The following is a 26,912-nucleotide window of genomic DNA, read 5'->3' as shown; positions in this document are numbered from 1 at the left end:
TTACAAGTTTCACTAAAATCTAAATAAAACATCTGATGAGAGAATTTTCTTTTATTTCTCTGCGTGTTTATTTATTTTGATTCACTTTTGTTCATAATTCAGTAACATTTCTTAAGAACCAGTTCTCCCACACATACCAGACTGGAAATCAACTTCAAATAGTCACTGTGGGTCCAAAACCATGTAGAGAAACTGGGTGTAGGGCAGAAATACCCCCTAAACATCATGCCAGTCTATCACAGAACACCACCAAACCGACCGGCTCATTCCTTCATTCAGTCCTAAAGCAGTTCAGAGTGGCCAGTCCACCTTCTGCATGCTTTATGGGAGGATGAAGAAAACTGGAGTATCAGTCAGGAACCCACACAGACCAGAGAACTGAAAAATCATAATATGATCAAAATAACAACATTAACCAAAACTAACACCACCCTCCTGTACCCATGTTCAGGTCCTACATTCATGAGAGCATCACTAACCATTTTTCACCATGTAAGGGCCCCGTTCTTCATCTTTCTGTTCTGTTAGACACCCTCTGCCATGACTAACTGTAGCACCTGTAGCCAAAAAAATCATCAATAATAATGATGAATTAAGAGGTTATACCACAAAATTACATTTACATTTTTAGCATTTAGCAGACACTTTTATCCAATTGTTAATTGAGGATTAATTGAGGGTTAAGGGCCTTGCTGGGGACCCGGCCGAAAGGGCCTTGCTTAAGGGTCCAACAGTGGCAACCTGGCAGTGGTGGGGCTTGAACCAGCAACCTTCTGATTGCTAGTCCAGTACCTTAACCACTAGGCTACAGCTGCCCTAAATTATACATTACAGAACTTTCTACAACATCAGGTCCATCCCTAATGTGCTGCCTGTATATCAAAATGACCTGAAATTCTTCAACAATTGTTTTTATTTAGACACAGAAAAACAGTGACATGAACCCTGTGTGTGTGTGTGTGTGTGTGTGTGTGTGTGTGTGTGTGTGTGTGTGTGTGTGTGTGTGTGTGTGTGAGTTTTAGCAGGTCGACAAAATCATCCATCACATGAAGCAGTGGGTGTGAGCTCCAAACCGAATGATGAATCAAATGAATGAACTCGTCCCTGCTTTGATTCTTCTGAACAGGTTAGTTCTAAAGAATCGGCACATACCAACTCAGTGAATCGAATCCTGATTCGGTCTAGTTGAAACTCGGATGTGGAGGCTGCAGAAGTAAACAGCACCACTGACTCCACGGGGCGGAAATTACAGGTGAAATTACAGGTGAAATTACAGGTGAAATGGGAACCACACGTCATTTTATTATAGTAAACATAAACAACACAGACAGGAAGTTCTAACCAGCAAGTTTATCCATTATTTAGAATAATCTCCATGTTTAACTATATATAGTTCTATACATGAACAAATTATTATTTTATTCACTTAAATACTGTTAGTACATCAGGAAGTAATTTAAACAAAATTAATTAAATAATTACTATTATTTCTGTGCTTTATATTGTTGGTGTTTGTTTATTTATTTATTTATTCATTTATACGGTATATTGCTGAGGTGGGGATTGAACCAGTGACCTTCCACTCAAATTTGTTAATAATTGTACAAATAATTGTAGATTTGTGTTGGTAACGAAACTAAACTAAATGAGTTTGTAATGGAACTTTTGCTGCCCTCTTGTGGTGAGAAATATAAGTGCTCAGGTCGCGGTTCATTCTGAGGTAATCACTAAACTCCAAATAAAAACACATTTTAACACATTATTTAATAATAAGTTTGGTTAAACCAGTCCAATAAGTCGCACAAATAATAAATAAAACAATAAATACATGATCAGATGAACATCTGCAAACATCTGCACACACATAATCACACAGAGAAAATAATGAAAAATAAATAAACTAATTTAGAATTCTACTTACAAACCAGTTCAGTTCAGAAACCCGCGGTCAGGTGTATTTATTTAGAATTTACCTGTAATCACGTGACCAGTCATGTGATAATTGGGGTTCGTCTGTGTTTAAAATAGATGTTTTATAAAAACGTGCTCCTTTTAGACGAGGTCTTTTTCAGAGCTGTGTCTGCATGTCTTAGTAAATCCACCTTCTGCATGTGTTACAACAGTGTTGTATGATAAACAATGTACGATATACGATAATCAAACCCAGATCCTTGGGACCGATGTTGTTATGAGGAACCCACACTATCAGCTGCACCACCACAATACCCAGTTATTTATTTTACTTTTATATTATATTTATTATCATTGTTTTACATTTAATAGTATAGTGTTAGCAGTATTATTATTAATCTTTAATATGTAGTTATTGATTGAATGATGTTCTTTTTAAATAATATTAACAGCAGAACCGAAGCTAAATCTAGTGCACTACATACGAAACATTCGTGCGATTTAGGACGCGGCTTGTTTTTGCGCATGCGCATTACATATCAGATCCCGCGTAGTCACAGCTACAAAGATTCGTAACGCCATAAAAGTTCTTATTCCGGATTGGTTATAAAAGACAGAAGGCGGGGTTTCAGCAGAGCGGTTCTGGATGGTGATTGGCTGATGATACTGTATATCAGACAGTAGCAGGAGTGTTTCTTCAGTTCAGTTAAAGTTGAATGACGGAACTGAGAGAGAAAAACCAACTTCCTCAAGGTAGCAACAAACTGCTAATAATTACATTTATATCTTTATTATTTATTATAGATTTATCATCAGAGTATCAACCGTGACATTATAGTTACACTTCTGTGTGTTAATGCTGAATCAGAACTAACGAGTCAAGACTTAAAGATTTTAAACAGTTTTTTAAAGGAAAAACTGAATAAATGAAAAATAATTACACTTATTTTTACTCTCTATATGATTAATAAAGATAATAAAGATGCAGTTTATCAGTAATAAAGTTTAGATTGGGTGGAATGGAACTGTAGATGTTTTATTGTGTTGAAGCGAGTTGGAACATGTTCAGGTTTGTTCAGTATAAATATTATAAATAACTGCAACATTATTAATTATTTACACTAATATAATATCACATTTATTTATTTATTCATTTATTTATTACCTCAAATCTTCCCGAAAAGGGATAAAACAGTTACTATTATTATTATTATTATATAAAATATGTTTATTTATTTAACATGTTTAATATTATAATATTTATTTTATTTTGTCCTTAATAATAATAATAATTATAAAATACATTTTATTATTAAAACGTTTTTATTTGAAAACTTCTATTTTCTATTTAACTGATTATTAATACTGTTATACATTATATGATTACTTTATACACTTTTGTTAATATTATTATTATATCAGATTTATTTTTATATTTAGTATTATTACGTTTTTGCGTGTTATTATTATTTATACTAACTATAAAATCTATTTAAAAACATTTTAGCCATTTAGGAGAGGCTTTTATCCAAAGGGCCTTACAGTACAGTTACAGTATACAGTCTGAGCAGTTGAGGGTTAAGGGCCTCGCTTAAGGGCCCAAGAGTGGCAACCTGGCAGTGATGGGCTTTAAACCAGCAACCTTCTGATTACTAGTCCAGTACCTTAATCGCTAGGCTACAACTTGCCCAAACATTTGCATTATTTCATTATTATTTATTATGATGTTATTATGTATCCCCCAGCATGTGTGAAGCTGTAGGCTACATCTTCTATTAATGTGTTTATAATTATTATAATTATTTTATTTTTGATAATTAAGTAGTAATTATACAGTAATAAATACACAATGACTTTATTAGTGTATCAGTATGTAGGGTGGCACTTTGGCACAGCTCCAGGGTCCTGGGAAGGTGTGCTTGGTTCTGAACCCCAGTTCATGTATGTTTGGAGTTTGGCATGTTCTCCTGGTGTCTGTACAGATGATCTTATCACCAACCAGCTTTATACTGAACAGTCTCAGACCAGAAGATTCGTCCTTTAAATCATTATTAGTTTGGATTGGACTCTTTAGAGGGATTGTTCATCTAGGCAAGGTGTTGGTGGTGCCGTAGACTTTCCACTGTCTAATAATCAACTACAGAAACTCAAGGAATTGTTAAAACCTTTAAATTAATTTAAATCAGAATCCTGACATGTTCCACAACTTTATCCTGTAGTCCATATAAAGTATCTTTCCAACCAAGAAGCAGGTTTTATTCTGAGGTTATTACATCCTGCTGTGATCTGGAAGGTGATTGGTTGTGCTGAGCAGTATGATGGTTTTCTGTAGACAGTGTAAACATGACTGAAAGCTTGTGTTTACCTTGTTCACGTCTTTTATAGACGTTATAATGTATATCTGAAGGTCTTGTACATACAGGAATGTCAGAACAATCAGATTTAGACCACAAACCGGTCTGATGGACCACCACAGCTCCACTCAGCACAATACGTTCAGTTTAAGCTTTTACTGGCTGGATGTTCAGCAGCAGCAGAAGTTTTTACAGCTCCAGTTACACTCGGGGTTTTAATTCTTAATGAAAATCGATATTTGAAAGGATCCAGACCTGAGAGGTTTTGATTAAGGATCAGTCAGGAACACCAAGAAATGACTTCTGACAGACCTTCTCAACCAACATGGAACTGGTACCGTTCGAGTTCGTGCATCTAATTGTGAACCGTTCAGCACTTTTCCACCAAAGTTCTGAACTAAAGAACCAAAGCCGGAACCAAAGAACTGTAGGATTCAGTGTGAACTGTGATGACGTCCATGGGCGTGTCGAGTTGTAGACAAAAGAGAACCCACATGTTGTGCAGAGCTCCACTCCTGACCGAGGAGGGTCGTGACTAACACACGCCCCCCCCCCCCCCCCCCCCGACACATGTTCAGCACCGACCGCTTCTTTTCCCCTGCACCACAAGGGTTCATATGGAGATCCGTATCGCGCACGGAGAGTCACACACTGATCTCCGTTATCCACCGTCTCTGTGCAGCTCCATCCATCAGCCAGCAGGGGGCGTAACTGCAGCAGTTATGAGGAATCTCCTCCAGCATCCAACCCGACAGACACCCATGAGCTGGAGATGTTAGCTCTGGTGTGTTAGCGTGTTTTACCGCTGCACCACCTGAGCGACCCAGCTTCTACTTTTAGTTAATTTTTCACTTGATCATTCTGGGTGATTGAGTGAAGATTGATGGTAAAAACCGTGATTTTTTTTTTTTTATTCATTCAACATCAAACCCACGACACAAAGTACAAAAGGTCGTGACCGGATCAGGGATCAGTATCGTTCTCACCGTGGTGTCCCGGTTATTAGAGCACACCTGTAATGATTCCGCTCTGTAGTGACAATAACATGGTAATGACATGGTAGTGTGTTGTACTGGAAAGAGTGAAGCAGGTGCAGCAGTGTTGTTGGGACCCAAATAGGAACAGTTTGTGATCCTGTGGTAACAGATCAGGTACAGAGCAGCAGATAAGCTACAGTCAGTGCTGGTATACCTGTTGACCGTGTGTGTGTGTGTGTGTGTAGGATGTCGGTGGACGGAGACTCGTTGCTGCAGGAGGTGAAGGAGTGTATCGAGGCGGCTCAGAACTACAGGAGTGAGTTACAGCAGAGGCTGCAGGGACTGAGTCAGGCTCGCAAACAGGTGAGTGGTGCTTTACACCGTCCACTCCTCAACCCCGCTACACCGCCGCCAAGAATCCAGCACTGGAGTGGAGGGGGCGGTGTGTGTGAGCGCTGGTTCTGCAGGGCAGTGATGGTCCTCGTGTGTGTGAATAAGTGTGTGTGTGTGTGTGTGTGTGTAACTTGCTTTGGCAATACGAATGTCCTTATTTGTCATGCCAATAAAGCTTCTTTTGAGTTTTGAGTTTGTGTGTGAGTAAGTGTGTGTGTGTGTGTGTGTGTGTGTGTGTGTGTGTACACTTCCTCTTAGAATTACTTTCTTTTTGAATGTAAACAACTTGCTTACTTCCTGTAGCGAGTACACACACACACACACACACAGATCTGAAGATCTCACTCAGACCCGTGATATGAAGTCAGAGCTGCTGTACCTTCACTCTTTTAGGAAGCTTTCCACTCAATTTTGGAACATGACTGCAGGGATTTACTGTGGTCTTAATACTTAATATAATAAACACATTAATCATCATCCCTCCTCCACCACACTTCACAGTTATCACTGTACACTCACTCTAAGAGCAGGTAGAAGAACGTGTTGAAGGTAGATGGTTAGTGCTGGTTGGTTCAGGTTCAGGAGGTGATGAAGATCCTCAGGTGCTCCTCCCACGGCCGAGCTGTTGTTGCTCCTGGACGTGTCCACCTCACAGGAACAGATGAGCAGCTCCAGCAGGGCAGATGTTTCATCAGCTTTATGGAAAGATCGAGGTGACCAGAGACACGTCCCTCCAGCCTGTGTGTGTGTGTGTGTGTGTGTGTGATTGTGTCGTGTTATCTCTGTTATTTTAGGCTTTGTTTCCACTTCCTGATCAGCACAGACGACACTACACACACACACACACACACACACACACACACTTATACACACACATGCACATACACACAATCATACACTTACATACGTGTATGTAAACATATAAACACACAAACACACTGTTACAGTTACACTTACACACTTGTATACACACTGATACACACACACACACTGATACACACACACACTGATACACACACACACACTGATACACACACACACTGATACACACACACACACTGATACACACACACACTGATACACACACACACAGTTACAATTACACTCACACACAACAACTCTCACACACACTGTTACAGTTACACACACAACAACTCTCACACACACACATACTATTGCACACACACTTGTTTATAAACATATAAACACACACTGACACACACACATAAATACACACACTGTTACAGCTGCACTTAACTTATACTTTATACACATGTATATAAACACTGTTACAGTTACACACACACACACACACATTCTGTTATACACACACTTGTATATAAACACACACTGTTATACACCCTGCTGTGTGTGTGTGTGTGTGTGTGTGTGTGTGTGTTTGTTTTTTTTTCTCACCGGCTGCTTGATTCCTCATTCCAGAACTATGAGACAGAAGCTAAAACATGTACACACACACACACACACACACACACACACACACACACACACACACACTGCAGTGTGAGGGTGTAAGTGTGTGTTTAGGTACAGTCGGAGAGTCGGTGTTATATTGACAGTAAAACCCTCCTGTGGCTCCGCTGTGATTCAGTGAAAATCTGGAGGGTCGCAAATATATGGACAGCAGCTGAGATGACGAGTGTGCTGGTGTGGAAGGTTCTAGAATGTGATTATTATTATTATTATTATTATATAGTGTGTGCCACGCCCTCCTGACTCATTACCCATCACGGTTGCAGAACCGGTTCCGTCGCCTCCGGGTTTGAGCTGAAATGAAATCCTACAGAATAAATACTGAAGGTGACGGAGCGACCGGGGTCTCAGGGTCGCACTGTCACGTCTAATTCACTAAATACACTCAGAAAGACTTACCACAGCAACAAGAGGAAGTGAGTATGTTTTACACCCGCCTCACTTCCTGTCTCTGGTATCTTGGTGAGTGTGAGGTGCGGGGAATCGGCCTCGTCTCGCACCGTTTCCTCTTTTTTACCCCACAGAGCCTCTCAGACTGACTCGGGTTTGTACAGTCGTCCACCACAGGAAGGTGAACGTGCTCTCTTATCTCTCTCACGTTCCAATCTCAGCTGTGCTGTCGACCTGACCTGCGTCCCACAGGCGCAACGACCGGACTGTACCTGTGAGTCAGGGTGTGAGGGTCGGAGGGGTTCCGTGTTGCTGCTGCGACCTCTGCTGGATGAGTTCAGTGCATGTCTGTACGTGTTACTGCTCTCTGTGAGCAGCCAGACGAGCTTCATTAGGTTGTGCGCTGACGTTGGCTTGTGTGTGTGTGTGTGTGTGTGTGTGTGTGTGTGTGTGTGTGTGGACAGGTGAGAGGAAGCTCCACCCACACACGTGAGGTCCTCAGACGTCATTTCCAGGAGCTGCAGACGACGCTGAGCCGCCTGCTGAACGAGAGACTGAACGCGCTGCTACAGGAAGTGGACGCCATCGAACAGGAAAGCATCAGCCCCCTCGACGACTGTCAGAAGCTCATCGAACATGGAGTCAAGATGGCCGACGAGCTCCTGCGTGAGGGTGAGTTCCGGGTCAGGGGATTCAGGGATTCACGATCAGATAGTGCAGCAGACAGAATCGGCCGCTAGTCTGCTGGGTGGAAAAAGACGGGACTAAAAAGTGGGCGGGGTCTTCGAGGCTGTGTAAGGACCCTGGTTAGTAGCCTGAGGCGCCCGTACAGAAGTGGAGGAACGTGGAGATCAGCGCGTGACTCTCCCTTCAGGAGACCGACCTCACGCACCGATCCACCAAAGTACGGGGGGATGAGAAGGGGTCGGAGGGAGGGCGTGTCAGGAGAACATACCCTCCTCGTACACCATCGGGGTCTCCAGCAGAGGAAGAGGAACTGGCTACGACTAAACTGGGAGAAAAAGGGGGAAAGCTCAATAAAAGCTCAGTAAGAAGGAGGAGTGTCCACATACTTTTGATCATTTAGTGTATTTAAGGTGGATCAGGTGTGTTTAGAGTGTGATCAGGTGTGATCAGGTGTGATCTGGTGTGATTAGGGTGTGATCAGGTGTGATTAGGGTGTGATCAGGTGTGATTAGGGTGTGATCGGGTGTGATCTGGTGTGTTTAGAGTGATCAGGTGTGATCTGGTGTGATTAGGGTGTGATCTGTTGTGATTAGGGTGTGATCAGGTGTGATTAGGGTGTGATCAGGTGTGATCTGTTGTGATCAGGTGTGATCAGGTGTGATTAGGGTGTGATCAGGTGTGATCTGTTGTGATCAGGTGTGATCAGGTGTGATTAGGGTGTGATCAGGTGTGATTAGGGTGTGATCAGGTGTGATCTGTTGTGATCAGGTGTGATCAGGTGTGATTAGGGTGTGATCGGGTGTGATCTTGTGTGTTTAGGGTGTGATCTGTTGTGATTAGGGTGTGATCAGGTGTGATTAGGGTGTGATCAGGTGTGATTAGGGTGTGATCAGGTGTGATTAGGGTGTGATCAGGTGTGATCTGTTGTGATCAGGTGTGTTTAGGGTGTGATCAGGTGTGTTTAGAATGTGATCAGGTGTGATTAGTGTGTGATCAGGTGTGATTAGGGTGTGATCTGGTGTGATTAGGGTGTGATCAGGTGTGTTTAGGGTGTGATCAGGTGTGATCTGTTGTGATTGTACAGGTGAAGCAGCGATCCGGTGTGGTATCAGTGACCAGCAGGACAAACTGTGCAGCTTCGCCAAAAAAGCTCTTCACATCCAACTGGACAGGTACGAAATATAATAAACACAGGAGGGGAGGGGGTCGCATCTCACCTTAGCCCCTCCCCCCGTCTGTCCTACACAATATCTGTCTGGTCCTACCTGTGTGTGTGTGTGTGTGTGTGTGTGTGTGTGTGTGTGTGTGCAGTCTACCCGAGGTACCGGCGCTGGTGGACGTGCCGTGTGTGTCGGCGCAGCTGGATGATTCGCTGGTGTGTGTGATGCAGGACAGGGTTGGTCGTCATGGTAGCGTGTCGTCTCACCCCCCCGTACAGATAGATGAACTAATCGAGAGAGCCGGGGGGGTACTGGTGCGCTGGAGCAAGGTAACACACACACACACACACATATATACACACATACATACACACACACAGTTATACACACACACACATCATACAGTACACACACACACACATATATACACACATACATACACACACACAGTTATACACACACATATACACACACATACATACACACACACATCATACAGTACACACACACACACAGTTATACACACACATATACACACACTTACACACACATACATACACACACACATATATACAGACACACACACACACATACACACACTCCACACACACACATATATACCACACACATCACACACACCACACACACACAAACATAACACCCCCCACACACACATAAACATACACAAACATACACCACACATACACACACACCACACACATATACACACACTGTACACAAACAAACATACACCACATACACACAAACATACACAAACATACACACACAAACATACACACAAACATACACACAAACATACACACAAACATACACACACAAACATACACACACAAACATACACACAAACATACACACACAAACATACACACACAAACAAAAACACATCAGTTTTGTGGTCAGATGAAAAATAATTTACATGCATTTAAACCCAACATCCTACTGTGAAGCGTGGTGGTGGTAGTATCTGGCAGAAATGATTAAAACAAACACGAATGATAATACACACGTTTTTGAAGTGTGTACCTCTGATGTGAGTGTATATCTGTGTGTATATCTGTGTGTGTGTGTGTGTGTGTGTGTGTGTAGGTGGACGAGGACTTCTCTCCTCAGGAGTACAGGCTGCAGTACAGGCGCAGTAGCTCCACCCACTACGAGGACGGCTATATAGGAAGTGAGTGCGAGTACCTGCTGCTGCACCTGGACCCTCACACGGACTACATGTTCCAGGTGTGTGCACGGGGCGAGGGGCGCAGCGAGTGGAGCCCGTGGAGCGTCCCAGTGACCGGATACACCACGCTCACGCCGCACGGTACACACACACACACACACACACACCAAACACCGGACGTATTACTGTGGTCAGTCAGTTTGTTTACAGTCATTACAAAGAAGCAAACATGCAGTCATGTGACCTTCAAAGATCAAAGAGTTCAGTTAATGTGAAACAGGGATTTCTAGGAGTAACAACAGCTCAGCCAGGAAATCACACATGCTCAGTTCTGTCAGTGTGAGTTCTCAATGCTCTGCTAGCTGATGATCAGTGCAGTAGATGTGTTAGTCCTGTGGAATCTGAGTGTGTCGACTGTACTGTGTGTGTGTGTGTGTGTGTGTGTGTGTGTGTGTAGAGTGGCGCTCAGGTGTGGACGGGTACATCCTGGGCAGCAGGAAGAACGTGGCCCTGCGCAGCGACTCTTCATCATCAGGATGTGGATCTGTGCTTTACTCCGCCTCGCCCACCTACTTCTGCGGCCAGACGCTCACGTACAAGTACGAACGGCGAGAGGAACCGCAGACTAGCGCGCGTGCTCTCCGGCGTGTGTGAGGCCATGGGGTTCTTTCCACCAGGCAGTGACGGATTCCATCATGGAGCAGGAACACGCCACACCCCGAGCGTTCCTCCAGCACTCGCACAGGAACCCCAGTAGGAGTCGCTGTTGATGCGGTGATGAGGAGATGCCACGCCCGTCTGCCCTCCACCATCCATGTTTGCCTGGGTGGTGCAGCACTGCAAAGAGCTAGGTTCTAGTCTGACAGAGGGAGTGGTTGGGTACTGAATCTCCTCCTCGCTGCTGTAACAGCGCCTCCTGCTGGCTGGTTGAGGTATCAGTAGGAGTGGTGGAGGAGTACAGAGAGTGTAGTGTGTTCCTCCATGCGGTCTCCAGAACTGTCTGGTGTAAAGAAGTGGCCGGTAGCTCCACACGTGACCCATCGTGTTATGTGTTTGTTTTAGCATCCGAAATGTGTTCAGACTCCTGTTATTTCACTCTGTGTGTGTGTGTGTGTGTGTGTGTGTGTGTGTGCGTGTGCGTGTGTGTGTGTGTGTGTGTAGGATTACAGGAGCTGGACCGGTAGATAAGAAGGACAGTGTTGGAGTGTGTGTGGACACACACGGTGAATCTGAGACTCTCCAGAGAGATCAGGCCGTCTGCATCTCCACCAACGGTACATAACATCATCAATCCCACCAGTACAGTCAGTAATTGTGTACCCCCCGAAATGCTTATATATGGTAGCTGTACCATAAATATACACTTAATGGCCAAAAGTATGTGGACATGTGACCATGAGCTTGTTGGGACCTCTTGATTATCTTCTGAGAAGCTTCTCACTAGGTAAAGATGAAAGCATTTGTATGGCTGGTCGGTGTTCCGGTTCATCCCAGAGCTGTTGAGTGGGGCTGAGGTCAGGGCTCTGTGCAGGACACTGGAGTTTCTTTTAACCAGTCATGTTAGAACAGGAAGGAGCCTTCCCTAAACTGTTCCTGGCATGTCGGAAGCATGCCATTTCCTTTATATCATTAATTTGTTACACCTGTTAGAGACTGTTGTGGCTGAAACACTTGACCTCTCAGCATTAATGGAGCCTTCACAGATGTACCAGTTCTTCATGATATCCATGGCACAGACAACCCCTCCCCCCCTCCCTTGTGTTTTGATAACATTAGGGAAGGTCCCTCAAGCCCAGAGACGTTACCTGTGTTTCTGGATGTTGTTGATATTTGGGTTCTGTAAAGTCTGTGTGTGTAGATGCAGCGGTGGACTGTGTTTACTGACCAGGGTTTTCTGAAACCTTTCAGAGTCTGTGTGGTTCTGTTCAATACCATCTGATGGGTCAGAGCACATGGGCATTCAAGATTGGTTTTCCTCCTTGCCCTTGACACACACACACTTCTCCAAGTTCTCTGAATCTTTTGATCATGTTATGGACTGTAGATGGTGAAATCTGTAACACTTAATGCATTAAGCAGCGCTGTTTTTAAACTCGAGGTTTTTATTACCGCTCATCACCTGAGGTTCCAAAACTATTAACAGATTCTTTGTTCTGCAGGTGCCGTGTTCGTTAACGGCAAAGAAATGACCAATCAGCTGCCAGCCGTCAGCGTGGGATCCACCATCACTTTCGACATGGAGGTCGTCCACATCTTCCCCTCCAACAACAACAACAACCCCAGCGACGCCGCCGGCCTCAAACTGAGAGTCACCATTGGCTCGGGGAACAGGGAGGTGGTTTTTGATTGGCTGCTGGATCAGGTGGTGGACTGCCTGTACTTCGGCTGCTCCTTCTCCAACCCCGGCTGGAAGGTTCTGGTGTACTGACGCCGCCGGGCCGGTCTTGGTGTCCGAGCCGTTTACAGCGTTCAGATCAGCGCTCTCGTTTAGCATGTAGCGACATGCTAACACTGAGGCTCTGAAGGGGATTTTTTACACGTTTAGGTCACGGATGGGTCGGTAGTTACGTGGATCATGTGACTCCTGCGGTTTGAGCGCTTCTCTTTACCTCCAGCAGCTTCCAGTCTAACCAGTGTTTATTAGATAGATTTTTGTATTCACCAGTACCTTACAACAGTCAGTAGTTGTATACCCACAAAGTGCTTATATATGGTAGTTGTAGGTCATAAAATGGTCAAAAACCATGCACTTAATGGCCAAAAGTATTTGGACACCTGGGCATGAGCTTGTTGGGGCCTCTTCTTCATTTTCTGAGAAGCTTATTACAAGACTTTTAAGTGTGTCTGTGGGGATTTGTGCCCATTCAGTAGCATTTGTACGGCTGGGCATTGACTGAGCAGTCGATGTTCCGGTTCATCCCAGAGCTGTTAAGTGGGGCTGAGGTCAGGGCTCTGTGCAGGATGCTGGAGTTTCTTTATAGAGCTCGCTCATGCTGGAACAGAGGAGGACCTTCCCTAAACTGTTACTGCAAAGCTAGAAACATATCATTTCCTTATTGTTAACCGCTGTTGCTGATTGGCTAAACACAAAATTGCAATTGTTCTGGCTGAAACACATTAGAAGGGGCGTCCTGATACTTTTAGCTCTACTAAAACTTGGAACCTGACAGTAGTGGGGCTTAAACCAGCAACCTTCTGATTACTAGTTCTGTATCTTAACCGCTGAGCGACCACTGGTTCAAGCTGCACCACTGCCACTGTTGGGCCCCTGAGTGAGGCCCTTAAATCTTAATTGCTTGGCCGTATTTACATTTCATCACAACTGTAGGTCACCTTGGATAAAAGCCCCCTGGTTATAGGGCCACGCCCTACAGCGCACTAGCTAACTACAGTGGCAGCGTTCACAGATCACAATGACACACACACACACCTACACACAAACACACACACGCACACACACCCCTACCCATAAACACACACACCTATACACACATCCACACCCACACACACACACACCTATACACACCTATACACACATCCACACCCACACACACACACACACAGTATTTAAGGACTCTGATGTGTGAGAGGTTCTGATAAATATAATTTCTGTATTAAAGGTACGTGTGTGTTTTTTTACTCTGATGCTTCAGTGAATTTTTGTACCTCGTTCATGTTTGTGCTTCTGTAAACATCTGTCTGAATCCAGCTGTTCATCACGTGATGAATAAAGTAGTTTGATGTGTTAACTCTCCGTTTTGTTTTCATTTCGTGGCTCTGGCGGGAGACGACGCGCCATGTTACCAAGTTCATGTCATGTGACATCTATGTGATATTTTTAGCTAGAACAACAGCCACTCCTGTGAGTTTGAAGTATGCATATGGGAATTTGTGCCTATTTGGTCAAAAAATTAGTGTACGACTGGGCACTGATGAATAAGTGGGTGGGGCTGAGCTCAGGGCTCTGTGCAGGACACTGGAGCTTCTCCTCATGTCTTTATAGAGCTCACTCATGCTGGAACAGGAGAGGTCCTTCCCTAAACTAAATCATCGTTTTGTTGAATCAGATTGAATGTGTTCCTAGTTGTACAAGAGTTGAACCATTTCTATAGTCTAAACAGTCCATTTGTGGTTGATTTATTTGTAAGGTATCGCGCACATCAGATCATCTCCATCTGTGGATTCTGAGCAGATAAACAGATTATTAATACTGATAAAATATATACAATATAAAATCAAAACCAGAATATAAAGATATACACATGAGGAGAGAGTGTGTGTCTCTGACCAGGGCCGTGATTCAGTGCTTCTTTGTTGTGTTGCTGTGTGAATATTTATGGTTGTGAGTATTTGGCTCTCTGGATATATTCACCAGGTATTTATGGTTCAGGTACAGTGGGGCCAAAAAGTATTGAGTCAGCCACTGATTGTGCAGGTTCTCCTACTTAGAAAGATGAGAGAGGTCTGTAATTTTCATCATAGCTACACTTCAACTATGAGAGACAAACTGAGAAAAAAAAATCCAGGAAATCACATTGTAGGATTTTTAAAGAATTTATTTGTAAATTATGGTGGAAAATAAGTATTTGGTCACCCACAAACAAGCAAGATTTCTGGCTCTCACAGACCTGTAACTTCTTCTTTAAGAAGCTCTTCTGTCCTCCACTCGTTACCTGTATTAATGGCACCTGTTTGACCTCGTTATCTGTATAAAAGACACCTGTCCACAGCCTCAAACAGTCAGACTCCAAACTCAACCATGACCAAGACCAAAGAACTGTCGAAGGACACCAGGAAGAAAATTGTAGACCTGCACCAGGCTGGGAAGAGTGAACCTACAATAGGCAAGCAGGTTGGTGTGAATAAATCAACTGTGGGAGCAATTGTAAGAAAATGAAAGACATACAAGACCATTGATAATCTCCCTCGATCTGGGGCCCCACGCAAGATCTCATCCTGTGGGGTCAAAATGATCATGAGAACGGTGAGCAAAAATCCCAGAACTACACGGAGGGACCTGATGAATGACCTGCAGAGAGCTGGGACCAAAGTAACAAAGGCTACCATCAGAACACACTACGCTGAGAGGGACTCGAATCCTGCAGTGCCAGGCGTGTCACCCTGCTTAAGCCAGTACATGTCCAGGCCCGTCTGAAGTTTGCCAGAGAGCATATGGATGATCCAGAAGAGGATTGGGAGAATATCATGTGGTCAGATGAAACCAAAATGGAACTTTTTGGTAAAAACTCAACTCGTCGTGTTTGGAGGAAGAAGAAGAACCCAAGAACACCGTACCTAGTGTGAAGCATGGGGGTGGAAACATCATGCTTTGGGGCTGTTTTTCTGCAGAGGGGACAGGACGACTGATCCGTGTTAAGGGAAGAATGAACGGGACCATGTATCGTGTATCGTGAGACTTTAAGCCAAAACCTCCTTCCATCAGTGAGAGCATTGAAGATAGAACGTGGCTGGGTCTTCCAGCATGACAATGATCCCAAACACACCGCTCGGGCAACGTAGGAGTGGCTTCGTAAAAAGCATTTCAAGGTCCTGGAGTGGCCTAGCCAGTCTCCAGACCTCAACCCCATAGAAAGTTTGTGGAGTCCGTGTTGGCCAGCGACAGCCCCAAAACATCACTGCTCTAGAGGAGATCTGCATGGAGGAATGGGCCAAAATACCAGCTACAGTGTGTGCAGACCTGGTGAAGACTTACAGGAAACGTTTCACCTCTGTCATTGCCAACAAAGGTTCTGTTACAAAGTATTGAGTTGAACTTTTGTTATTGACCAAATACTTATTTTCCACCATAATTTACAAATAAATTCTTTAAAAATCCTACAATGTGATTTCCTGGATTTTTTTTTTCTCATTTTGTCTCTCCTAGTTGAAGTGTAGCTATGATGAAAATTACAGACCTCTCTCATCTTTCTAAGTAGGAGAACCTGCACAATCAGTGGCTGACTCAATACTTTTTGGCCCCACTGTAGATGAGTGTGTTATAAAGCCACACCCACTCTCTCTGTACCACTATAATACACACTGAACCAGGGAACTAATTTCAGACTAAACGAAACTCTGAGTGAAAATGGCAGAAGCTTTTATTCCAGTAGATCAGTTTTCAGTGGACCAGTTCATCTGTCCAGTCTGTCTGGATCTCCTGAAGGATCCAGTAGCTACTCCCTGTGGACACAGTTTCTGTAAGGTGTGTATTAATGGCCACTGGGATCAGCAAGATGATGGTGGGATTTTCAGCTGCCCCCAGTGTAGGACGTTTTTCACTTCAAGACCTGCTCTGTGCAGAAACACCACTGGTCTGAAAAAATACACATTTGTGGAGGCCTGTGGAGACCTACAGGAGAAGATCTGCTCTCAGCATGATGAACCAATTGAGAGCTACTGTCGTACTGACCGAAGCTTCATCTGTAGTTTGTGCAAGATGGATCAACATAAATATCACAATACAGTTCCAGTTCAAACAGGAAGAAGTGAAAAGCAGGTGAGAACTGGAAGTCTAAACTCTTCCATAATTATTTATACTGGTTCTAATTTCTATTTTTTATTACCTGCTTTAGTCAGTTTATAGAACTTCACTACGGTTTACTTTTAGATATTAAATTACATTTACATTTTCAGCATTTAGCAGATGCTTTTATCCAAAGCGACTTACACAATGAGCAATTGAGGGTTAAGGGCCTTGCTCAGGGACCCAACAGTGGCCACTTGGTGGTGGCGGGGCTTTAACCAGCAACCTTCTGTTTACTAGTCCAGTACCTTAACCACTGAACTATCACTGGCCCCCAATGAGGAAATTAATGAGGAAAACACTGAAAAGATTTGTAAGACAGTATATAAATGTCATAAATATCATTATAAACAGGTCAGACCAGTTGGTGAACATTTCATTAGCCAACACCTTCTTCCAGCATTTCATAGCTTAATACCACACATGACAGAATTAAAGTTCTGTGGAAGAGGAACAGGGGGCGTGACATAACGCGATTTTTTTTTACTTAAACTAAAGCAATTCATTTTTCACCCACAAGAGGCGTATTTAATTAATATCTCTGACCACTCACACTATTCAATTTAAAATAGACTGGTGGCTAGCAAAACTTAAGGCTAAAACTGAAATTAGTTAAAGGAAGTGACAAAAACAATGACGTTGTTTCATCTGAGGACTCCACTGGCGGGACCGCTCATTCAGATATCATTGATGCCGATGAGCCACCCACATCAAGCGCAGGGCTACCACAACAGAGAAAGCTAGCTGCTAATTCCAAAAGCCTGGTTGCATCAAAACGCAGAAAGTATGATAAAATGTATATAAAGTATGGATTTACATGCATCGTAATAAATGAAGAACACTCACAATGTGTTATATGTTCTCAAGTACTTGCAAACGATAGTTTAAAACCTGTGAAATTAATGAGGCACTTGAACACCAAGCATCCGACATTGAAAGATAAGCCAGCTGACTTTTTCTGCCGTAAAGAATCGTTGTTGGCTAAACCACAGTGACGGTGAAAGCCCTGATTGCCTCAAATGAAGTGGTGTATTTGATTGCTAAAGCAAAACAGTCTTATACTATTGCAGAGACACTCGTTCGTCCGGCAGCCGTGGCTATTTCTAAAAATATGCATGGAGATAAGATTGCCCGCGACATTGAAAAAATTCCACTTTCTGATAACACCATCAGTCGTCGTGTTGCTGATATGGCAAACAACGTGAAATGGCGGAAAGAAATCTTCTTTGCGATTGGACGAGTCGACAGACATTTCAAATGCATCCTAACTGCTTGTATTTGTCCGCTACTGCCATGAAGGAAAACTGCTCGAGGATCTGTTGTTTTGTTGTGCAGTCTGTTCCACTAATAAAACATAAAGACTTGAATGTATTTTCTCTGAGCACAGAATAAAGTAAAGCAGGAGCAGAGGAAATCACAGCAGAGAATCCAGGAGAAGCAGAAGAAGCTGCAGCAGCTCCAACACACTGTCCGCATTATTAAGGTGAGGAGGAACCACAGCCAGAGTAAAATATGGTGGATGTTTTAATGTTCCTCCATCTTGTGTGTTTATCTCCTAACAGGGTCGTGCTGATGCAGCAGTGCAGAACAATGAGAAGATCTTTACTGAGCTGATCAACTTCATGGTGAAGAAGCGTTCGGAGATGACGAGTCTGATCCGAGATCAGGAGAAAGCTGAACTGGGTCTAGCTGAACAACTTATTCAGCAACTGGAGCAGGAAATAACTGCACTTATGAGGAGAGTCGATGAGCTGGAGGAGCTTTCTCAATCACATGATCACATCCATTTCCTCCAGGTAATGATTCTATTAACAGACTGAAATGTAATACCTAGTATACCATAAATGGCTCAAATATGTGCTGAACATGGTATTAACCCCAAATATAAAAAAATAACTTTTCCAGGTAATGATGAACTAACCACTTATTAGTGGATAAATCTACAAACTTTAACAAACCAGCAAATAAAAACGTCAATGATTTACTAACTAAAATAAAATCATTTAGTTTGGTGTTTGTAATTGTGGGTCATTATTAATCTGGAGTGTAAAATACAGGATGATGTTCATGTAAATAATATGTGTTTAGTAAATAGTTTAGGGAATGTCTGTTGCACTGTTTCTCTCTGTAGAGTTTTTCGTCTCTATGTGTCTCTTCTGGATGTGAGGACTCATCCAGCATCACCGTCAATCAACATCTCTCATTTGATGAAGTGAACAAATCTCTCTCAGATCTGAAGAAGCAAATCGTGGAATTCTGTGAGGAAAAACTCAACAAAACCCGATTACATGGTGAGAAACATTAAACATTTTCTTTTCTTTTTTTTTTACAACAGTCTCAGTGAACAGAAATAAAATTATTTGGGGGTAAATAAAGTGTCTGAAGAGCCTCGTACAAGAACCTTCCTTAGTGAATGAACGATGGGATTGATGCTAATTGTGAATGACATGAACAAAGAAACAAAAGGATTCTTGGATCACTGTTCCATGTTCTTTGTACTTAACTGAAAATCTACAACATGCTTTTCGAGGTCTGTACAGAGCTTCTCATTTTAATGTTTATAGCTTATTCTTATAGCACTGTGTAAACTCTATTCTATCATGGACAATGTCAGTCATCCACTGTATACAGTGATTACTAAACAAAGGAGCATGTTCAGTGACAGGCTGCTGTCTCAGAGCTGCTCCACGGACAGGTTTAGAAAGTCATTCTTACCCAGAGCCATATATATATATATATATATATACAGTCATGTGAAAAAATTAGGACACCCTATGAAAGCCTGTATATTTTTTAACAAATATTTGGACATGTGGATATTTAATATCAATTTTAACAATACTGAGGGATCCAAGTAATATGACTAAACAATAAAAAATTAAGAAAGGCCTTTTTACAACTTTCTGTAAAATGTTATTTAAAAACAATGCAATTTCTGGTGAGGAATAAATTAGGACACCCCTACATATTGTCCCACTTAAAATAGTTAAGATCACACACAGGTGTATCACATCAGGTGCACATGATCAGAACATCGTTACCCAGCATTTTGAAAGAAGCTTGCCCTATTTAAACCTCAGAAAATTAGTTTGGTGTGTCCCTGACTGTTGAAGTGAGAGTGAGCACCATGGTGAGATCCAAAGAGCTGTCTGGGGCCCTCAGAAAAAAGATTGTGGCTGCTTATGAGTCTGGTAAGGGATTTAAAAAGATCTCAAAAGAATTTGAAATCAGCCATTCCACCATCCGGAAAATTGTTTACAAGTGGAGGACATTCAAAACAACTGCGACCATGCCCAGGTCTGGCCGTCCAAGCAAGTTCACCCCCAGAGCAGAGCGTAAGATGTTAAAAGAAGTCATGAAAAATCCTAAAATGTAATTACAGAACCTACAGCAGGCTCTTGCTACTGTCCAGGTGAAAGTGCATGACTCAACTATCAGAAAGAGACTACACAAGTTTAATTTTCATGGGAGGTGTGCAAGGAGGAAACCTTTGCTCTCTAAGAAGAACATTAAGGCCAGACTGAAGTTTGCCAGAGAGAACGCAGACAAAGACCATCACTTCTGCAATAATGTTCTTTGGACAGATGAGTCTAAAATTGAATTATTTGGACACCAGAACAGAAGACATGTTTGGCGTAAACCAAATACAGCATTCCAAGAAAAGAACCTCATACCAACTGTGAAGCATGGAGGTGGAAGCGTCATGGTTTGGGGATGCTTTGCTGCAGCAGGACCTGGCCAGCTCACCATCATAGAATCCACCATGAATTCTACTATGTATCAGAGGGTGCTTGAGGAACATGTGAAACCAACTGTAAAAAAATTAAAGCTGAAGCGGAACTGGACCCTGTAACATGACAATGACCCAAAACATACCAGTAAATCCACCAAGGACTGGCTGAAAACTAAGAAGTGGAGAGTCCTGGAATGGCCAAGTCAAAGTCCGGATCTTAATCCCATTGAGATGCTGTGGAGTGACTTAAAAAGGGCTGTACATGCAAGAAACCGCTCAAACATCTCACAGCTGAAAGAATTCTGCGATGTGTGTGTGTGTATGTATTTGCATATGTGTACATGAGTATATATGTGTATGTATATACAGTATATATGTGGCTATATTGGCCTCATTGTGCAATATCGTCACGTCACTTTACTATTTAATAATTTAATTACTATTCAATTTTTACACTAGCAATATACCTCATGCGTCATTACAGTTAAGCCAACACTTACCTGATGGAGAAGCTTCCATCATCAAGGAAACCTTCTTCTGACTGAAGATGGCTGAACATCACACTCAGCCTAACTGGAAGCACCAGGCCGCCTCTTATAGCTCCACCCTCTGTCCCAAATTATCCCAGTATTGAGCTGCTCTTACAGAAACTGGTTTTTTATCTTCATTTGGTCTCTGTGTGTCCACAGCTGCAACAGAACCACCAAAGAGCAGAGAAGATCATCTGCAATGTAGGTGTAAACACACACACATGAGACTTTTGACTACTCTCTCTCTCTCTCTCTCTCTCTCTCTCTATATATATATATATATATATCAAAATGTTAATAAACCTTAAACCTGAATATTTAAGAAAGTGAAAGTGAGGTTTTGGCTTTCTTAGGAAAATAGCTACGTGTGCATAATTATTGGGCAACTATTAGTGTGCAGAATTATTATGCAACTAAATAAAAAACAAAAAATTTCCCATCTCACTTGTTTATTTTTATCTGTTAAAGTGAGAATAATAAACAAACAACTTAAAATTAACAAATAAACATTTCTGACATTTAAAAAAAAAAAAAAGACCAATATAGCCACCCTTCTTTTTAATAACAGCCAAAAACCTTCCATTCATGGAGTCTGTCAGTTTCTTGATCTGTTGATGATCAAATTTTTGTGCAGCAGCAACCACAGCCTCCCAGACACTGTTCAGAGAGGTGTACTGTTTTCCTTCACTGTAAATCTCCTGTTTAAGAAGGACCCACAAGTTCTCAATAGGGTTTAGGTCAGGTGAGGAAGGGGGCCATGTCATTATTCTTTCATCTTTTAGGCCTTTACTGGCTAGCCACGCAGTGGAGTACTTTGATGCATGCGGTGGAGAATTATCCTGCATAAAAATTATGGTCTTCTTGAAAAATGCAGACATTTTCCTGTACCACTGCTTGAAGAAAGTGTCTTCTAAAAACTGGCAGTAGGTTTGGGAGTGGATTTTAAGTCCATCTTCAACCCAGAAAGGTCCAACTAGCTTATCTTTAATAATACCAGCCCATATCAGTACCCCACCTCCACCTTGCTGGCATCTGAGTAGAAGAGGAGCTCTGTGCCTGTTACTGATCCAGCCACGGGTCCATCCATCTGGTCCGTCAAGAGTCACTTTCATCTCATCAGTCCATAAAACCTTTGAAAAATCTGTCCTCAGATATTTCTTGGCCCAGTCTTGACGTTTTAACTTATTTGTCTTGATCAGTGGTGGTCTGGTTTCAGCCTTCCTTACCTTGGCCATGTCTCTGAGCACTGAACACCTTGTACTTCTGGGTACTCCAGGTAGGTTGCAGTTCTGGAATATGACAGCACTGGAGGATAATGGTTCCTGGTAGCTTCACGTTTGATTCTTCTCAAATCTTTAGCAGTTAATTTGCATCTTTTTTTCTTAACACGTTTCTTTTGACCCTGTTGACTATTTGCAACAAAACGTTTGATGGTTCTGTGATCACGCCCCAATGTCTTAGCAATTTCAATAGTGCTGCATCCCTCTGAAAGACATTTTACAATTTTTTACTTTTCAGAGTCACTTAAATCTCTTTTTTGGCCAATTTTATCTAAGAAAAAGAAGCTGCCTAATAATTATGCACACCTTAATATAGGGTGTTGATCTCCTTAGGCTCCACCCTCCTACATTACACAAATACACAATACCTGATGTGCTTAAATACAATAAGCATTCAAGTTTATACAGCTTGGAGTTGAAAAAGATGCATAAAAATTATGATATGGTGAAAATACTCACTTGCCTAATAATTCTGCACACAGTGTATATATATTAGGGCTGTCAAACGATTAAAATTTTTAATCGCGATTAATCTCAGAATTTCATGTAGTTACAGTTTTTCTCAGTCGATTTGGTACATTTCTCACATCATGATTTACATTGGCATCACAAGTGCATTTCTCAAAACAGTTAGTACAAACAGCAAAACTCAATGAAATACCTGCAAAAGCACGTACTTCGCTCAGAATTCTTTGTTTTTGCCTCAAAAGCAAATTTTTTGTGCAGGACTTGTATATGTCATTTCCAAGACGAATTGACGCTGTATTGGCCGCAAAAGGAGGTCCTACACCATACTAATAAATTATTGTGGTCTAAAACCAGGTGTTTCAGTTATTTTGTCCAACCCCTGTATATATATGTATATAGAGTAGTCAAAAGTCTCAGGACACTCTTTTATTTCAGAAACGAAAGGGAAAATGAAATATCTGAATACCCCAGCAAGTAATGGGTAAGGGGGCCTATCTTTTAGGCTATGTTTGGAACATGGCCGCCATCTTGAAAGCCGCCATATTGGATCAAGGGCAAGTTTTTCCAATGTGAAGGTGGTCATGTTGCATATCAGGGGAGACCAGAATTTTCTCAGAAATCGATTGCCCCAATCAGATCTGCAATATCTCTTGTGGTTCAAAAGTTATCAACACAGAAATGTGCAACAACAACCGGGAACGTTCCCTGTGATTTCATGCAATGTTTATGTCAGTGGTGAGGTCAACCGGCAGAACGTGAGGTACTGGAGTGACGAACACCCTCACTAGATGGCAGACATTAAAGTCGTAGGTGATGTGAAGGTTATGGTGTGGTGTGGAATATGGGGCACCCTTGTCATTGGACCCATTTTTATCGTCCAGACCCTAAATGCTCAGCGCTACCTGACAATGCTACAGGAAACAGTGTTCCCATCCATTCTGACCCAAGATGGCAGTTTTCCCTGTTATTTCTAACAGGATGGGGCTCCACCACACTACGGAGCAGGTGTTCATCAGTGGCTGGATATTCAATTCCCTGGTCCTGTGGAATGGCCGCCCAGATCACCCGACCTCACACCATTTGACTTTTATCTCTGGGGTCTCAAACAAATTGTGTATGCTGAGAAAGTCTTCACCACGGCATCGTGGAGGCTTGTGACAGCATTTCTCCAGAGTATCTTATGCAAGTTCATAACGATTGGATCCAGCTCCTTCAGCTCTGTGTTCAGCACCAGGGACGACACACTAAACACGTCAAATAGCCGTGCATCACAGGGAACGTTCCCGGTCGTTGTTGCAAATTTCTGTGTTGATAACTTTTGAACCACAAGAGATATTGCAGATCTGATTGGGGCAATCGATTTCTGAGAAAATTCTGGTCTCCCCTGATATGCTACATGACCACCTTCACATTGAAAAAACTTGCCCTTGATCCAATATGGCGGCTTTCAAGATGGCGGCTATGTTCTGGACATAGAGGGATAGGCCCCTCACCCGTTACTCCCTGGGGTATTCAGATATGTAATTTTCCCTTTCGTTTCTGAAATAAAAGTGTCCTGAGACTTTTGACTTACCTACACGCACACACATACACTGATACACACACCTACACACTCTCTCACACACACGTTTGTATCAGTGTGTGTTTAATCATGATCGGGATGTTTTTCTTTTCTGTTGCTTCATCACAATCAGTAGATTTTTCTCTTGATGGTTCATCTAGAGAAGCTTTAGGAGGATCTAAACACAGACAGAGATCTTCCTCTGATCTTCACTCTCTTCATTCTTTTAGATTTCTGTGAGCTCAGTCTGGATCCCAGTACAGCAAATCGTCTCCTCGTCCTGTCTGAGAGGAACAAAAAGGTGACAATCAGTAATACAGATCAGCGATACTCTGAGGGGAGTTTTGCTGGCAGGTGTCAGGTCCTGTGTAAGGAGGAAGTAAAAGGACGCTGTTACTGGGAGATGGAGTGGAGCGGTGGTGTGGAAATATTAGTCTCGTATAAAGAGATCAGCAGGAAAGGGCCGGGTAATAAATGTGTGTTTGGACACAACAGTCAGTCCTGGAGTCTGTATTGCTCTTCGTTTTCTTCCTTTACTTATTGTTTCTGTCACAACAACATTGAGACTAAACTTAAAGGTCCACCAGCCTCCAGAATAGGAGTGTATGTGGATCAGAGTGCAGGAACTCTGTCCTTCTACAGCATCTCTGATACAATGAGGCTCCTCCACACAGTCCAGACCACCTTCACTCAGCCCCTCTACGCTGGGATTGGGTTTGGGGTGGTGGCGTTTTATTGTGGATCATCTGTGAGGTTCTGTGATCCAAAATTGAATTAGGGTTGGGCGGTATGACGATATACCGCGGTATTTAAAAATGGTGACGGTATTTAAAAATGGTGACGGTATTTTTTAAATGTGAAGCGCCAAATTTCTGCTTCAGGTTTACCTTGAAAACTGAGACTTTAGGACATGCGCGCATCCACAGTGAGGGAGGGGTGGGAGGGGTAGGCGGTTGTAGCTCGCTGATTGGCTGTGGGGTGCTCCTTGGTGATAACACAGAGAGACGAGTAAAAAGCCACACTGGCTAGCGTTAGCTGTGAGCTAACAAGCAGAAACTGAATAACGGCTCGTCTTTTAATTTTTAAAAATCAAAATTTTTTATCAGTTCAAGCGGAAATGAACACAAGCGCGTGCATGCGCGGACATGTACTTATTTACTAAATATGTCTTCAGTGTTAATCGAGCACAAGGGTGGAGAAAAAGGAGCAAACAGTAATAATAACGTTACGCCCAATCCGCTGTTCTGACTCTTGTGTCTGCCATAGATTTTCCTGCCTATGTAAGAACTATTTTTTCCTAAATAAAAGCGCTATATTAAGAAAAAAGAATGTCTCACCTGTCGTGTAATGTGAATTATAAAATATATTGTCTGGCCCTTTAAGAATGTTAAGCGCACTGTAGGGTGTAGGGAGCGAGTGTGTAGGGAAGAGATCGGATTTGTACCGTTTCCGTGCTCGTGTTTTGCACTGAGCTTGTGTGACATTTAAAGTAGAGTTCTCGTTAACCACTCAAATGTTTGTACTTTGAATTATTTTAACATTATTTTACATCACCGTCATCGCAACAAACATTTACATTCATATTTTTTGTTACAGTATAGAACTTAATTCTGGATTACAGGCAGAACTAATCATACACGTTCATACACTTTTAAGAAATATCTGTAACTATAAAGTAAGCAGTTAACTTTTGAAATATACTGAAGTGTTTAGCCGCTATTATTCTGTTTTGTGTGGGCAGTGAGAGATTACAAAGCCAAAATGTTATGTGTTAATGTTTGTGTTAAAGTGTAATTGATACACGTGCATTTATTCTTATGTGTATTTATTATACAACCCCTGGCAAAAATGATGGAATCACCACTCTTGGACGATGTTCTTTCAATTGTTTAATTTTGTAGAAAAAAAAATAAAATCACAGACATGCCACAAAACTATCATTTCTCAAAATGTCAACCTTTTGACATTTAAGAAACAATAAAAAAGAAACAAATATAATAGTTGTGGTCAGTCACAATTGCTTTTTTTTAGATCAAGTAGAGGAAAAAAATATGGAATCACTCAAATCTGAGGAAAAAATTATGGAATCACTCTGTAATTTGCAGTTTAAAAACAAAACATCTGCAGCAGATTAGATTTGCTAATTATTCTTCAGTTTAAAAAGAGTGCTTACACCTCGGAGAGCTGTTGCACAAAGCAGATTGTCATGAATCATGGTTCCAACACAAGATATGTCAGTTGAAACAAATGAGAAGATTATAAAAC

General features: G+C 42.2%; 2 protein-coding genes across 3 annotated transcripts; both read left to right on the top strand.

Moving 5' to 3' along the window:
- The first annotated feature begins 2,605 nt into the window (after positions 1-2,605).
- On the top strand, positions 2,606-14,301 carry crlf3 (cytokine receptor-like factor 3). 2 transcript variants are annotated; one of them, XM_062984690.1, is made up of 9 exons: positions 2,606-2,664; positions 5,488-5,605; positions 7,981-8,188; positions 9,288-9,375; positions 9,515-9,692; positions 10,471-10,693; positions 11,010-11,151; positions 11,714-11,826; positions 12,712-14,301. In XM_062984690.1, exons 2-9 carry the CDS (start codon positions 5,489-5,491, stop codon positions 12,978-12,980), a joined length of 1,338 nt encoding a protein of 445 aa, XP_062840760.1. In that variant the 5' UTR covers positions 2,606-2,664; position 5,488; the 3' UTR covers positions 12,981-14,301. The 2 variants fall into 2 exon arrangements, with proteins under 2 accessions (XP_062840760.1, XP_062840761.1); XM_062984691.1 differs by lacking the exons at positions 2,606-2,664; positions 5,488-5,605 and adding an exon at positions 6,272-6,348.
- Positions 14,302-16,637: 2,336 nt separating this feature from the next.
- Positions 16,638-25,979, top strand: LOC134300415 (E3 ubiquitin-protein ligase TRIM65-like). The gene is made up of 6 exons (XM_062985101.1): positions 16,638-17,048; positions 18,463-18,558; positions 18,638-18,871; positions 19,207-19,366; positions 21,498-21,539; positions 24,878-25,979. The coding sequence occupies exons 1-6, from the start codon at positions 16,638-16,640 to the stop codon at positions 25,423-25,425; spliced, it is 1,491 nt and encodes a 496-aa protein (XP_062841171.1). The 3' UTR covers positions 25,426-25,979.
- The last annotated feature ends 933 nt before the right edge of the window (positions 25,980-26,912 follow it).

Source organism: Trichomycterus rosablanca, chromosome 22 (assembly GCF_030014385.1).
Source record: "Trichomycterus rosablanca isolate fTriRos1 chromosome 22, fTriRos1.hap1, whole genome shotgun sequence".
Taxonomy (NCBI): Eukaryota; Metazoa; Chordata; class Actinopteri; order Siluriformes; family Trichomycteridae; genus Trichomycterus; species Trichomycterus rosablanca.
This window is presented reverse-complemented; position numbering and strand designations above follow the sequence as displayed.

Excerpts from the sequence above, each read along its gene's own strand:
- crlf3 (XM_062984690.1), top strand. The coding sequence starts at position 5,489 with ATGTCGGTGGACGGAGACTCGTTGCTGCAGGAGGTGAAGGAGTGTATC. Across the intron at positions 10,694-11,009 it reads CACCACGCTCACGCCGCACG|AGTGGCGCTCAGGTGTGGAC; the intron begins GTACACACACAC and ends GTGTGTGTGTAG. Across the intron at positions 11,827-12,711 it reads CGTCTGCATCTCCACCAACG|GTGCCGTGTTCGTTAACGGC; the intron begins GTACATAACATC and ends TTTGTTCTGCAG.
- LOC134300415 (XM_062985101.1), top strand. The coding sequence starts at position 16,638 with ATGGCAGAAGCTTTTATTCCAGTAGATCAGTTTTCAGTGGACCAGTTC. Across the intron at positions 18,872-19,206 it reads ATCACATCCATTTCCTCCAG|AGTTTTTCGTCTCTATGTGT; the intron begins GTAATGATTCTA and ends TTCTCTCTGTAG. Across the intron at positions 21,540-24,877 it reads CAGAGAAGATCATCTGCAAT|ATTTCTGTGAGCTCAGTCTG; the intron begins GTAGGTGTAAAC and ends TCATTCTTTTAG.